This window comes from Grammomys surdaster, unplaced genomic scaffold (genome assembly GCF_004785775.1).
Source record: "Grammomys surdaster isolate TR1022 unplaced genomic scaffold, NIH_TR_1.0 100, whole genome shotgun sequence".
Classification (NCBI taxonomy): Eukaryota; Metazoa; Chordata; class Mammalia; order Rodentia; family Muridae; genus Grammomys; species Grammomys surdaster.
In genome coordinates, this window is record NW_021604579.1 from 13,947,239 (window position 1) to 13,962,824 (window position 15,586).

Here is a 15,586-nt window from a genome sequence, read left to right on the forward strand (position 1 = left end):
GTGTGATGTGTGTGTAAGTATGTATGTGTAAGTGTATGTGTGTGTATATGTATATATGTGTGTAAATGTGTGTACATGTGTGTGATGTGTATGTATGTGTAAGTGTGTGTGTGCATGTGTGTGATGTGTGTGTATATGTGTGAGCATGTATGTGATGTGTATGTATGTGTGTGTAAGTGTATATGTCTGTATGTGTGTAAGTGTGTGTGTGCATGTATGTGATGTGTGTGCATGTGTGTGATGTGTGTATGTGTGTGTATGTGTGCGTGTGTGCGTGTGTGTGTGTGTGTGTGAGAGAGAGAGAGAGAGAGAGAGAGAGAGAGAGAGAGAGAGAGAACCGTGATATTAAACAGAGATGGAGATATTCCCTCTGCCAGTTTAACCATTTTAAAAGGGATTTTTCTAGATCAGGATTAAAGCATCCCGAAAATTTAGATAAGAAAAGTCTAGAGATAAGCCTAGAATGTTCTACCTTCTTTCATTGTCTAATGAACAAAGCTACACCAAATAATTTCCTAGTCTTCTCCCAGTGTTTCCCCTGAAGCCCACTTATGCATGTCTCTGATCACAGACTCCCCAAGCTTAGCCCTCAGTCCCAGTCCCAGCCATGTACCTGGTGATAGGTAGGAGCCGTGCTCTTCATCTCTAGTGCCCACCCATGTTTAACTCTAGCCCTGGCTGGAGACAAGGGAGAAGCTGACTAAATGCCATGTGCAGTCCATCACTGAACATGACAGGATAGGCCAGGACTTCCAGGCCTCATATCCTGATGACTCCATTTGACACTATTGGCCCAGGACTCATATTTTTGCACATGTAAAATGTGTACTGTGCATGTGTAAAAATATGCATATTTAAGTGTGTGTGGGCACACCTCCACATTCCACATCATATGGGGACAACAGTCAGCGGAGGAGTCATTGTGAGAGGGAACAGAGGGCAGAGAGCTATGGGCTCAGAATGGCCTGTCCTTGGTGACTTCATACGTTTCAGTCATTTCTAGTCTGTATGGATAGTAATTTCCCTGTACACACCTTGCCTGCACCAGAGGCAGATGAAGCTGCTCTTGATTTGCAACGCTAGTTTATTCACTGAGTGTCACATACTGGGTCAGGAACAGCTCTGCCTCCCAGGAGGACACAGATATCACAAGCAGATTAAATGACAAGCCACCACCTTGGTGGTCTTTTAGTGAGGAAGTGTGGCCAGGCTCTGATCAAACAAGGGAGAGGCCTCCTGCATCAGCCTGAGTGGAAACACTGCACAGGAGACAGCTGACCAAGCGCCAGAGACTTTGCTCAGGGGCAGAACTGACTTGGCTTTTTATTGCTGCTCGTTTCCAATGAGAATTTCTCATAGGACCACCCAGATTTGGCCAGAGCCACTTAGAATGCCAAGTCCCTTCCTGGAGAATAGGTCTTTAATTTCTACTGTAATGAGCCAGACATTGACTCCTCATCCCACGTCCTTAAATGCAAATACAGAGCTCACTTGGAGGTAGATAGCAGTAGGCGCAAATTAGCCCATCCAATGTACAGTCTCTGATTGAGACCAATTACTTAACCCAGCCCCACTTCATTTCCAGTGGAAAACCTATCACTAATGTCTTGGCTGCAGCCAGGGACTGATGAGGCAATCAGGAGGAAAACAGATATAATAGACACGGGATCCCACAAAGGGTAGGAAAGGAAGTGGCGTGGCAATGGGCGGGATATGCTCATTCACTGTCTACAGACTGTGCCAGATACTGTGTTGGGTGTTTTTTAGGCTTTGCACTGAGAAATTAGAATATTGTAACACACACACACACACATGTATACACATACACACACACACAGGGAAAGAGAGAGAGAGAGAGAGAGAGAGAGAGAGAGAGAGAGAGAGAGAGAGCAAACCAGCCACACAAGTGGACCCTTACGTAAAGCTGGTGTGCTTCTGCAAAGATGTGTATTTGCTGTGGCCATCAGGAGATTGCCACATCCAACTTGAAGTTGTCATTCTGAGTTTTTCCCAGTTTTAAACCCTTCTGGTGCTGTTGGAACCCAGGCAGAGATGGGAATAGAACCCACACTCTCTTTCTTTCAGGCCTCCTTGTATTTGGAATCATTAGTTCAGCTCTTGCTGGTAGCATCTGCCCTCCAGGGAGACTCACACTCAGTCCAAGGTATCTAGGTGTGGACTTCTCACATTCTACCTTCCTCTGATGGTTTCTTCATCAGACCTGAGCTTTCTGGCCTCTTCCCTGTCCTGAGTACTTGAAGAAAATCTCCTGTGTATATAAATGAGGAAAAATAGAGAGAGAATGGGTTTCACTATTTCAACAAGGCAGAAATAGTTGTTCAAGGTGCCCAGTTGTGAACAGATGCCCTCATTTGGTGTTTCATCTTGACCCATTAGGAACACATTATTTTATCTGTTTTACAAACAACAATGCTGAGGCTAGGAGATAGTACTGGTTAGTGGCACTTTCTGACCTAATGCTGCTTTCTTTCTACCCTCAGGGAACTGTTTCCTTTGATATTAGGTTTGCCGAGTCTGGTCTCCTATGTGATTGTACAAACTGCAGGTCCAGTACGGGAACTGTGGAGAACTTCTGAAAGCGTACCCTAGAAAGTGCAAGCCCAGATGCCACGGTAGTGCACGAGCCAGCATGGGGCCATAACTCACAGGCTGATTTCTACAGTGAAGAGTGTTTCTACATGACAGGCGGCAATGCATTTTCAAAATGAATTATCATCTTACTGTTGCTTCTGCATAGCAGTTTGCAATGATCACTGACAGCAAGATGCTATAATTAAGGTGAAATTTGAATATGCAAACCTAACAGGTTTTGCTGAGGGTTTTTTTTTTGGTTGTTATTGTTTTTTGCTTTTTTCCCCATTTATCTTAGAAAATTTTGGCTGGAGCAAATGGGTGTCACCACCCCAGTGTTCCACACACACTCTCTTATAGAGGTATAGCACAATTCCCTTGACCTCCTTCAGCGCTCTTCTTTGAGGTATGGTCTCTTTATGTATCCAAGGCTGACTTTGGACTTCTAATCTTCTTGATTCAGCTTCTTGAGTACTGGGATTATAGGAATTTACCACCATATACAGCCATATCTATCATTTTATTTCATCTGCATTTGTTTTGTATTGACTCCTTTGTCCCTAGAAATGATATTCATTTCTGCCAATGCATAAGAGGTGGGACTCTTGACTTGGTGCTAGAGGATCTAGCCTCAGCCTGACGTGCCACTTTGTAGTTGTACAACTAAATCCAAACAGTCTCAGTTCAGTAATGGAAAAGATTATACACCCATGACTCAGACTTATTCTATGAGGGATTGTAGCCAATCTGTTTACCCCCTCCAAGTTTTGGTGTCTTCATCATAGATTGAATTAATAGTAATCAGTATTGCATCAGTAGTCTTGGCATTGGAAGATTTTTGTGAGGATTGTGCTTCTGAGAGGTGGCAGGCAAAGAGCATGTCGTCCATAGCTCTGACTTCCAGAAGCTTTCAAAATCATTTTGAGGGAGTTGGCAAGATGGCTCACTGTGTAAAAGAGTTTGCTGTAAAAGGCCTGAATTGACTCCTCAGGATCCATGGTGGAAAGAGAGAACCAAAGTTGTTCCTTGATCTCTACACATGTGCTCATGTTCACACACACACACACGCACATGCACACGCACACGCACACTGAAATGATGAAGAAAATTGTTTTGAAGATACAAATGATAACTGCAAGCACTATGAAAGCCATCTATTTTAATGGCTCCCTTGATTAGCCATGGATCAATAGCTCTTGTTGAAGATCCAATACTGAGTGACATGAGAGATTATAGGAAAGAATCAGGAACTGAATTTACACTAATGTAAGGCTCACTTTCCAGAGAGCCTCCACACTCGAGGAAACAATAGGAGAAAAACTAAAAGTGCTGTTGCCATGTATATAATTATGGTAACAAGGCAATAACCTCTATTTGGAGCCGTATGACAAATATCTCCACTGGACCGGGCTTTGAGAAGGCACCAGGCAGAAGATGAGGGTGGTGACTAACGATGACTCTGATGGAAGAGTCAAGATGAGCAAAGTCACCACTGTGATAAAGTGGGAGGAAGGCAAGGGTTATACTGAGGGGACAATAATATCATTGAAGATGAACTCAGCCATGGAATGGAAGGAAGAGAAATGAGGCCCACCAGGAGTCAGTGGAGAGTTTCAGAGTCTATGTGAGGGAGAGGCTGGAATGGTTTACAGCAGTGAAGACAAAGCAAGAAGGAGGGAACACTACAGAGAAAAGCAATATACTTTAAATGACAATGTTGAGAATGTTGGGATAGAGGTGACTAAAGGCCAACTAGGTGTCTGAGGTTTGAGGTAAGGAGAATAGTCACTAGAGAAACTTCAGGAGGGAGAGGGTTTAAAAAGAACATGCTGTCATCATACATATAAAAAGAAGAGAGACCCAGAAGTTGAGGGAAGAAGAAGGCAGGCCAGACTCTTGTGGTACCTCACAGGTATTATTGACACTTCGGTTACTTAAATGTAGCTCTGTAGTGGGGACCTTTGTGCATTGTTGATGACACTTTGGTTAGTCATGTTTCTCTGTAGTAGGGACCTCTGTGCATTGTTGGATATTTAGCAACAGCCTTGCCTCTACCTACTGGATGCCAGTAGCTCATCCCTATGCCATGGGGCAATCACAAGCATTCTTGGGCATTTCCAAGTAGCCTTTGGAGGGTAATGTCACCCCTACTTGAGAAGACAGTGCCAAGGGAGGAATGTTCCCCATGAAGAAATCTATGGGAATGGTTGTAGTCCCTGAGTTCCTGTCCCAGATAGGAACTGATGTCTGAGATAGGAACTTTGTCGTACATTGGATGTCAGGACTTAGGAGAAAGGTGAGGTCCAGATATCCTCTCCTGAGCAGTTCAAGGGTGTCCAGACGTAACATCCCCATCTCTGTATCTGCAGTCACAGTGTAGAAAAGGCCAACTTGGTTTCTTGTAGGAAAAGAAGGAAAGAAAGTTTTCAGATGATATATATACAGGGTAAAGCTGAGGCGAAGAGGACCTAGGATTCAAAACTGGAGAGACGTGGCAAGCAGAGAGACAGTCTTAGGATCCTTCCAGCATTCAGGTCTGGCGCTCACATCTGCCAAGTTTTGCCTACACATCTGAGGAGAGGAAAGGAGCTGCTACTTGATGCCTTTTTGAAGTTTCCACATATGAATCAGAAATGTGTTTCCCCATTGAGATCAGTAATGATGCAACTGGCTAATCCTACCCAGGCAAAGCCACACCTCTCCAAACATAGCAAGGCAGCTGTACATCCTTGAGAGTTCACTGATCTGAGCTCTCACTTCATTCATGGCAATATGGGCTTAGTGATTTTCATGTGGCAGACTTCTTGATTGAAGATTAAATACAAAGAGACATGAAGTACTTATCTCGTGGTAGTATTTAATGGCTTTTGGCTATTTGCTCATCTATGTTCTGTCCACCTCTATTTACATGATTTACTTTATGTCTGGAAGAGTCGGGGATTATATCCAGGTATGGATCTTCAGTGCAGATGTGTTGGCTATGATTGGCATAATAATTCCTGAGAGAGTTTCTGAAGATGTACATTTAAGACATCTGGTCCCCTTGAGACATAAATAGGATGGTTCTTAATGATACTCAGTGTTTGCATTGAAAGTAGAAAGTCCAGTGAATCACTTGCATCCTCAGGCTCCAGATGTTTGGTGGTCTATGGCAGAACTTCTATGTAACTGTTAACATTCCTGCACCTTCTCAGATGTGTGTATCTAAGCTTCTGTACCAAATGAGCCTTATGCTTTGCTGCTGTCTTCAGTAACAGACTCATCTGACTTTAGAAGCTCCAGGAGTCACAAGAAAACACTGGGATTCCAGCAACAGTACCTGTGTCTCTCTGGAAACAAAACTCTTCATGGAACTGATTTTAGTTAAATATCACCTTTAGCCACGTGGACATTTTCAAAAAGGGCTAAAGGGCTTGGGGCTAGTTTGAAGGTGTTTGGCCAATCAATACCTTGGTTACTAGTTAATCACATTGAATGGGAACTGTGGGACTTCTGACCATTTTAAACATCTGGTAGCCATTTTGAGTTCCAGCCTGGAGATATCTATGGCTTCTAAAGTAGGCTACTCTCTTCTTTTACATAGACGCTAGATGGTGACATCTGGATGAGATGTTTGCAGTTGCTTTCTTTGGCTTATCTTTGATAGCATGGCACCCTGGGGTAACCGCACAAGAGAAGGTGAACCAGTAAGTGGTCTTGGGTCCTCAGAAAACTGAGGTCTTCTGCTGGGGATCTAAGACATAGTGATGTTGGCAGCGGGCTGTGTTGGCATGGAAGATAACCTCTTTTCATATTGTTACTAATCCAGTGGAGGAGTGGAGCAGAGGAAAAGCCAGTTAGTAATAATGCGATCAGCCAGTTACCAATTACCACTCAGCAGTGGGGTAACCCAGATCATGTTGTTTGATCTCTCTGATTTCTCAGTTTTCCACTCTTCTACAATTGATGCAGATGTAATAAAATCCTGGAGTTAAAATTTCCAAGTAGCATTTTTTTTCAAGCAACACAAGACAGTTAATCTTTACTTTGTTACCTATAAGAGAAAATGGTAAAAAAAAAATCCTACCTTATCCTGCTTGGGGGGGGATATATTTAGATAATATATGTAAATATTTTGTGGGTGAGAGCAAGACACTATAGAGAGATGTGGCCATGTCATTCTAAACCTTTGCTTAGAGGAGACGCCAGAGGTAACATTTTCCTGTGTCTTGCATTTTGCCTATTCTATTTTGCTGAGATTTCCAACCTGGCTTCATATATTTATATCTCACTATTGAATATTTTATTGTACTTAAGTAGAACTTAATCTAACCTTTGGGACAGCCTTTAAGCACTCTCGGTCTTTCAAACATTGGAGGTTTAAAATAGAGTTATTTTATTCAAATTCTTATTAGTTGATTTAATTTTGAATCATTATTGGTTAAATCAGTGATTCTCACCCTGTGGGTCCTGACCTCTTTACAGGGGTTAAATGACCTTTTCACAGGGGATGCATATTAGATATCCTGCATGTCAGAGATTAACATTATGATTTATAACTGTAGCAAAATTACAATTATGAAGTAGAAACAAAAATTATTTTTTTTCAGTGAGGGTCACCACAACATAAGGAACTATATTAAAGGGGCACAGCATTAGGAAGGTTGAGAACCACTGGACTAAATACTACAGTAAGAGAGATTCCCTTTAAGTAACAGTTCAGAAGAGGAAACATGTTGTACAAGCAGATGATCTGTAGCTTGTATTTAAAACAAATATAGTTTTGGAACATCATAAAATTCTTTGCTAATAATAATTAGAAGGCACAGGCAAGAGGTCGGTGGTGAAGAAAATCTCAGCTGAGATACTCTCAATTATAAAAGCTTATCATCGTAATCCTTTCTGAAAACGAACAGTGTCTTGATGTTTGATGAACTTATCAAACAAGACAGTTCAGTGAAGAGGCAAATTTCCCGGTAAGGCAGAGAGATCCAATTCAGTGCTTTACAAAGTGCTGAGGGAGAAGTCATGGTGCTCGCTGCCAATGCGCCTGACGTTGGTTTTCAAAATAGAAAGTTACAGGACAAAATCATTCTCCTGGGTTCAAATCCCGGTGCTGGCACTCACTATTAATAGTTATTTGATCTTGAACAAATTACATAACTATTCAGGGCTTCATTTTTCTCCCTCACTTGTGAAATGGGAGGAAGATAAGAGCAGGAATTAAATGCCTGAAAATTCCTAGAACAATGGACCAATGCCCCCACTTAGCAAGCATTCACCGAGAGCTGCTCTAGGGATGGTACTGGGACGGCTGCTACTGTGGGTTTTTCCATTTGTTTGGATGGTTGACAGCAATCAGAAAGAAGAAATTTACAATGTGCCAATTGGCATGGGTCTTCTAGATTTATCCAGATCAATTAGAGGCTTCAACTTTTGGTTGTATTTTTAGCAACAGCACTTGTTTTTTTCCCCAAATAAAATTCCACAAGAGCCTTACTGTGGAAGGTGTGTGTGTGTGTGTGTGTGTGTGTGTGTGTGTGTGTGATGTGCCCACACATGTGCATGCCAGTGGGTAATAGTATACATTTGCTTTGTAAGCTTATGATCAACATTTGCTTTTTATCTATCTTGATAGAAATCGGGTTGTATGAGTATAAAATCTTAAAGCCATGGAAGGTTGTTATAATTAGTGGCAAAATCATGATTTTTCTAGTACATGCTTTATACAAGTAATCATTTTCTGGTATGTGTTATTTATAAGGCTTATTAAAAATTGGAAATTCTTTCAATTTATTGAGATTTCATTTCTGGCTAAGAATGCAGCACTAGTGGATATTCCATGTTATTCAGTACACATCTAAATCAATCAAGTCCAGACATTTAGCCTGCGGCTTAAATGTTTAGCTCTTTCTTCTATCACTAAGAGAGGGGGACAATAGTCACCTGTCCTTGTGGGTTTGCCTATCTCTGTTTCAATTCCATCAGTATGTGTCTTTCAAAGCTGTCATTAAAAACATACACGTATGAGTGCGTGTGCACGTGCGCATCACTGCATAGCAGAGAGGATGCTGAGATGGGAACGTCTGCTCTTATCTGGTTTCTTTATTTTATATGTTTAATTCTGTCAGGGCCCTCAGCCCAAAAGATGGTTTCACACACATTCCTGATTGGCCTTTTCTCCTCACTTGTGCTTCCCTGGAAAGATTTTCATAGCCTTACTCAGACGGTAAGCTTCAGCAATCTCTTCAGTGATCCTGAACCTCGTACCACAGACAATGAAGATGGGTCACCTCACATCACCTTGTTAATGATCATCCCTCTCAGCATTGAGAAACGCTTTCATTATCTTAGATGATTATTTTTAATTTGTAGGTTATTTTGTTTAATGGTAATATCATCATTCTTGTTTGCTTATTGCTTGTGTTTGCAATGCTAATGACTATCTAATAATTTATTTTAATTTGTATGACCATATTTTTAAAATGTATCATCATGTAGAAAAAGATGGCTTTGCTTTATTTATTTAATCTAGTTATTTCTGTCTTTCTAAAAGGAGTTAGTTGATTATCCATCATCATCATCACTTTATTTTATCTTGGTGGTTTTGTATTGAACTTGGGGTATTACATATGTAGACAAGCCCTGTTTTAAATGAGCTACTACTCCAGCTCCAGTCTCTGTCTTTTAGTCATAATAATTAGTCTACTTACATTGAATGTAATTATTGGTAGAGGGTGCCTTTGAGTTCATCATCTTCCTATTTCTTATTTGTCCTACAGCTTACTTCCGTATTTTTTTCTTTCTGAGATCATCTCTTAAATTTAGCATCTTATAATTTTAAATGGATAGAGCAACTAGTCTATTTTATTTTTGTTGTTTCTCAGTAAGATTTATAATGTTTAACACAACCTTATCATAGCCTATGTTCAAATGATAGTATATCACTTCTAATATTGTTATTTCATCTGTAAAACTTTCTTTGACATTTATCAGAATGAATTTTTATCGATGGTTTTTTTTAGTTCTTGTCCTGAAAATGGTGGAATTACACAAGGCTTAACATTTAGTCTAATCAACCCATGTTACAGAGAGAAATTTAGTGCCAGGAAGGGGGGGGACTTTTGGCAACACAATTTCTCACCAGGCATTTCATGAACTTGGTGAATTTAATTGTCACTGCATCTTTCTAAACTTGCCTTTGTATTATTCTTCAAATTGAAGACCAGAGAAGAACAGAGCAATTTGACTCACTCCTCAGAGGTGTGAGGTAGCACAGGCAGCCTTCTAGCCTCTGGACCGACCTGATCACCAGAATGATCACCAGTCCCTCACATCAAGAAAATAAAACAAATTACCTCTTCAAAAATAAGCCCTTGCTTTGATAAGCATGTCATAGGTTTAGCTTGGAGTTAAGATAACTCAAAGAGTTCCATCCTATCATTTATACTGATAAAAACTAGAATTTGTCAGGGGGACTGGAGAAACATAAGTGAGGACCTCAATCTCAGAGGGAACACAACCCCCACCCAAGCATCCAGTGGAATCATCACTTCTTTAATAGACCCCTCATGTCATAGATGCCAAGGATGTGTCAATCACGCTTCTTCTTTTTATATTATTGCCATTATGGGTATCAAAGTGTGTTTGCCCAAGTGTCTGGGCCAGAGCCATGTGAATGTTCTCAGCAGTCATCAAGATGACTGGGATTAATATGGTCTTCTAATTAGCATATGCAATTGGGTGGCTGTGACTCAAAAGTGAGTCACAGTAATATAGAGATTGATATTCAGAGTAACTAACTCTAAGCGAGGCATCCAACAGCACTGGCATGAATTATGCAGAAAAGCTAGCCTGGTACATGCTTAGAACTAAAAGTGTGTGTGGAATTCTATGTGACTTGCAGATACTTGTTTGTATTGTTCATTTGTTTTTCAGTAAGTAAATATCCTCGATATAGTAGTGGCTAGGTAGTAAAATAAGCAAATGATATCCTGATCCTCCTGTAACTTACAGGCTGTGGTGATTTGAATGTGAAGGATTCTCCTAGGCTCCTGTATTTGAATACTTGGTCCCATGTTGGTAGACTGCTTGGGAGATATTAGAAGGCATGGCCTTCTTGGAGGAGCTGTGTCACTGATGGCAGTCTTGGAGATTTTCAAAGCCCACACCATTCCCATTTGCTTTCTCCATCTCTCCATCATGTCTGTGGATCATGATGCTAAGTACTGAGCTTAACATAGGCTCCAGCACTATGCCTGCCTATCTCCTGCTATGTTCCATGCCTTTGTCATTATGGTCATGGCTCACCCATTGAAACTGTGAGCCCAATGAACTCTTTCTTCTGTGAGTTGCCTGGGTCATGGTGTCTTAGCACAGCAATAGAAAAGCAAGTCATGGACTCAGACAGCAAACATGCAAACACAAAGTTTCATTTAAAATTGTGAAGAATTCTATGAAGGAGTCAACAGAATGCATTGACAGAGAGAAAGGGATCTAAAGATGAATGGGTTGGGTGACATTCTCTGTAGAGGAAGGGTCTACACTGAGATACGAAGCTTGGGAGAAGCTGGGTGAAGAGTGTGATGTGGAGAGATCAGCAGGTGCTATGCTCCTGTCATGGGAAGTAGTTTGTGATGAACATGGACTGGAGGAAGTTGTCAGGAATGCAGAGAATTGTGCCATAGATAAATGTCAAAATGGTGGGAAGAGGCTGTATAATAGAGTCCTGGACACAACAGTGAGGGGCATTCAATTTTATGTCTAGTAAATAAATCTTATAAATGAGAAATATTGTATGGGTTCTCATTAAAAAGAACTCTTGTATTTGTTATACAGAAATTAGAAAAATGAGAAAGAAATAGACCCCCTCCAAAGGCCATAAAAGGATCTGGTGACGTATGGATCCTACATTAGCATGATGGGTACTGAAGTGGGCAGAACAGGGGAAACATGAGATGCATTTTAACAGCAAAGTTGACAGAAATTTCCAAAGAATTGGCTGAGAAGCTGAGAGAAGGAAGGGAATTAAAGGCCACTGCCAGGAATCCAGTCTAAGAACTTGGATGTGTTGGTGTTTCCACTAATTACGGGGTTAAATTGAGAAAGAAGGTTAAAAGTCAAAACGAAGAGGTTCAATTTAGAATCGTTATGTTCTCCGAACCGGGCTAAAGAGTGGGATGTGAAGTTAGGGAGCATGGCCACAGAGGGAGGGCAGAGGTCAGTCCAGGGTGGAGCTCTAAACTTAGAAAGCATTCGAATGCATGGCATCTGATGCTGGTGGCACAATCTCAGCTCCTCCAGAATAAGGAAAGCAAGGGCAGAAAAGAAAGACAAGGCTTTGTCCTGAAGAAATTCCATTCTTAGAGAGGGCTGAAGGATTGGCCATTGAGTGAGAGAGCAAGTAGGGAATGTATTGAGGAGGTCGGGAGAAGGAAGCTTCCAGAGGAAGTCACAGCTAACACAGAGAGTCAAAAGAAGTTGGAAAACTCTCTAGTGATCTTAGCAATGAGGGCATGCTAGTGCTGGAGCCATTTCAAAGCCACATTTAAAACATCTTCATCTCACGATATAATTCCTATGTAATTGAACGAATTAGCTCAAGATTATATCATTAGTGACTTTGACTTTAAGCTGAGCCTGTGTATTAGGAGGGCCTCCTCATAATGATCAGATAGGCTTTCTGACCTACTAGCCTAGGATAAGTAAGTAGCTAAGTAATTCGTTTGTTTTTTAAGTTGCTGAGGTGACTACATTCATGGGTCAAGCATTTGACTTTCCAGCTGTATATTCAACTGGATTTTAAACTTTTTGTTTAATGTACCAACCTGTTTTAAAAGCAGGTGAGAGCTGAAGAGGTGGTTCAGCCAGAGAAGTGCCTGCCGCACAGCAGAAGGATCTGCGTTTGGATCCCCAGCACTGCAGGTGAAAAACCTGTAATCCCTGTGCCAGAGATAGAAAGGGTTGGGTCTCTGTGGCTTGCTGGGCAGCCAGTCTAGCCAGTCAATGAGTGCCAGGTTCAATGAGAGACCTTGAATTAAAAACTTAGGTGCAGAGCAATTCATGAAGGCATCTAATACTGACTCTGGCTTGTGCATGTACACACCCACACTCACCTCCCCCCCCCACACCCAGGCACACAAGCAGACATTTATGTACACATGTACACACATACACACATGTACACACACAGATACAGATGCACATACTTACATACACATGTACATATATACATACATACACACACATGTGCATATTCACACATGCACAAACATGTACATACATACACACATGTGCAAACACACACACACATATATACACAGTATCTCAGTGGTCCACAGCCCTGTCCAGGGCAGGAGAGGCTTGTACATGTCTGAGCTGAGAGGACAGAAGACACTGGCATGTGTCCTAGGCTGCTGAACAGGGTTCCATACATAATCTCAGTCCACATTCAGAAGGTCACCGAGCTGCTCTCTCTGTTTTCAGTTGTGAGTGGCAAAGCCCGGGATCAGATGCGCGGTTGATGGGACTCTAAACTTCTGTTATCTAAGTGTTTCTTCAATTGTGTTCACTAGTCTTACAGATGTGTAAAAAAACCAATTGGTCTGAGTTCAAAATAATTGGGGGAAATAATGGGATGAGCAAAGTAAGGTGCAGAACCCCAGGCACTGTAAGGCATTTTAAACGTCCTTGGATGGCACACTGTAGGCCGTTTATTCAAAAGAATCAGACTACGGAACTTTTCTTTTCCCTGAACCCCACCCCTATACATAATTTAAATACTGGTACACTAGAGAATTAACTTTGGGGAGACGTGCAGCAACACTACTTGACTTTGCCATTTTAATAGATGAGGAAAACCAAGCCATTCAGAGTAACTTGCTAATAATAGCAAGCAAGTTAGAAGGAAAGCCAGACTAGACTCACATGCTCCCGAGTTCTGGTACTCCACAGTAAGTTGCTTACTGATTGTGCAGGTTCTTGCTAGCTGGGAGATACATTGAAACTATTTACCAAGATTTTATGGGCCACAGAATTCTTGGAACCTCTTTAACTGTCACTGATTCAGTTTGCACTGTTGTAGCCAAAGACTAGGCTAGGCACTTAATGAAGAGGGCTATTTCACTTGCAGTTCTGGAGGTTTGAGAGTATACTGCTGGCATTTCTTGGCTTTGGTGATGGCCTCTGGCTCAGCCACACAATGGCAGATGGCACCATGGTAGAAACATATTTTAGAAGAGAATACATGCTAAAGCGGAAAGCAAGAGGCAGGAGAATGAATGGCTAGGCCACTTCTTGCATAACAATCCACTTTCACAGGACCAGCCATGGAGAGACCCACAGCAATCGCTTCATACTGACAGTGTTCCATGATATAACACTGTCCACTAGATCCTACCATGTAGATATTCCATCCTCTCAACAGTACATTGCTGGGGACTCAGTCTCCACCACATGAAAACTTTGAGGCATGAATCACACAAATCATAAGCATTACATCATTTAAAAATGGATACAACTCCCTGGGAAAGGTATTTGGCAATATGTGTCACAAGCTTTAAAATCATCCACTCCATTCTACAGGACACATCGTCAGTAAATAACCTGCAATTCAGAAAAACACAGGGCTCAAGTATCTATTATTGTAGGGTAGTAAAGCAATACACAGTTATAGATACTTTATATCTCTTCTGTATTAAGTGCAAAAAATCAAGATATACAACATGATATTCAGTATGCCCCCAACTATATTGTGAAAATAGAATGAAAAGAAATATAATAAAATATTAATGGTGGTAAGATTTGAAATAATATTTTTATAATTGTTGTTATACTTTCTTTAATGTGACTATATTACTTGTATAATCATCAAAAATGAACTACACTTAAAAATTCATTAAAATGATGAGAGAGGATTTTTCATGTTGTCTGGTGGTGATTTAATGGCGGTCCTGGTGTTCCTTCAGTGTCTGGCCTCTGTGATAGCATTACCATGTGCCTCTGTCTAGACATCATGTCATGAGCTTTGGAAGCTACAGCAGTGTGGCACTGCTGCCTGGGCTCCTGTTTTCAGCTCTTCTTGGCTTTATTGTTTCCATCCATTGTGACATCACAGCTCAGGCTGGGGACTTACAGTGAAGTAAGTATTATCTTGACAGTTCTACAGTGAAGTGCATGGCTAATGCAAGCCCTCTTCAACTTCCAAATCTTTGGCCTGTAAATTGTCTCCATGTTTCTCCAAAATATTCTTTTATTTTAGGAGAGTATATCAGAAAAAAAAAAACCCCAGGCTCATAGCTCAAACTTTGAGCTGTCAGTATTTCTAGATGTCAACATTATTTAATTTAGTTCTAACCAGGAATTAGGTTCAAACAAACCTCTTAAAAATGTCACTGTCCATTATCCAGAAATTGGCTTCATTTTTTTCCTTCCCTCTCTGCCCTTCTCCCTCCTCCCTCCATCTCTACATCCTCCTTCCATCCTTCTACCCACCTCATCTTCCTTCTTCTCTTTCTCCTTTTTCCCATTTCAGTCCTTTCTGAGTATCTACCATGGGGTCTATCCATAACAGAAGGCATTCAGTAGCAATAGAGACAGGACCCGAATTCCAATGATTTCAACTCTGGTGGAGACAAGAATTTCACCAATATTATAAGCATGCTAACTAAACATTGAGAAGATATATCAAAAAATCAGCAAAATTGTATGGTCACCAGAAAACTTCTCCTTCCAGCACTGCTAGCTGTGATGATACTGAGAGATACCTCTGAGCTGAGCACGTGGACAGCAACTGGGTTCTCTGGGTAGGCATGATGTGGGAAACGTACCTAGGGGAGGGTTCAGTGTGACCTCCATGGAATAAAGTCTGGATATAAAGAAAAGAAATGATAATGGGCTTCTTAATGAAAGAGTAGAAGATTTGGTGTCAAGATGAGCCCAGTGGGAATCATTGAGCTACAAGCTGTAGCTAGGCAGGGGCAGGGGCAGGGGCAGGGGCAGGGGCAGGGGCAGGGGC

The 15,586-nt window shown here is 41.3% G+C and overlaps 1 protein-coding gene across 2 annotated transcripts in view; it reads left to right on the forward strand.

Moving 5' to 3' along the window:
- The first annotated feature begins 6,098 nt into the window (after positions 1–6,098).
- C8a (complement C8 alpha chain) overlaps positions 6,099–15,586 on the forward strand; it is a 55,499-nt gene continuing 46,011 nt past the window's right edge. The window contains exons 1-2 of one of the 2 annotated variants that reach the window (XM_028786721.1): positions 6,239–6,278; positions 15,305–15,374. In XM_028786721.1, coding sequence (XP_028642554.1) covers positions 15,319–15,374 — 56 coding nt within the window. In that variant the 5' untranslated portion in view covers positions 6,239–6,278; positions 15,305–15,318. Of the gene's footprint in view, positions 6,279–15,304; positions 15,375–15,586 lie in introns of both variants that reach the window. The other variant, XM_028786715.1, reaches the window with a different exon arrangement.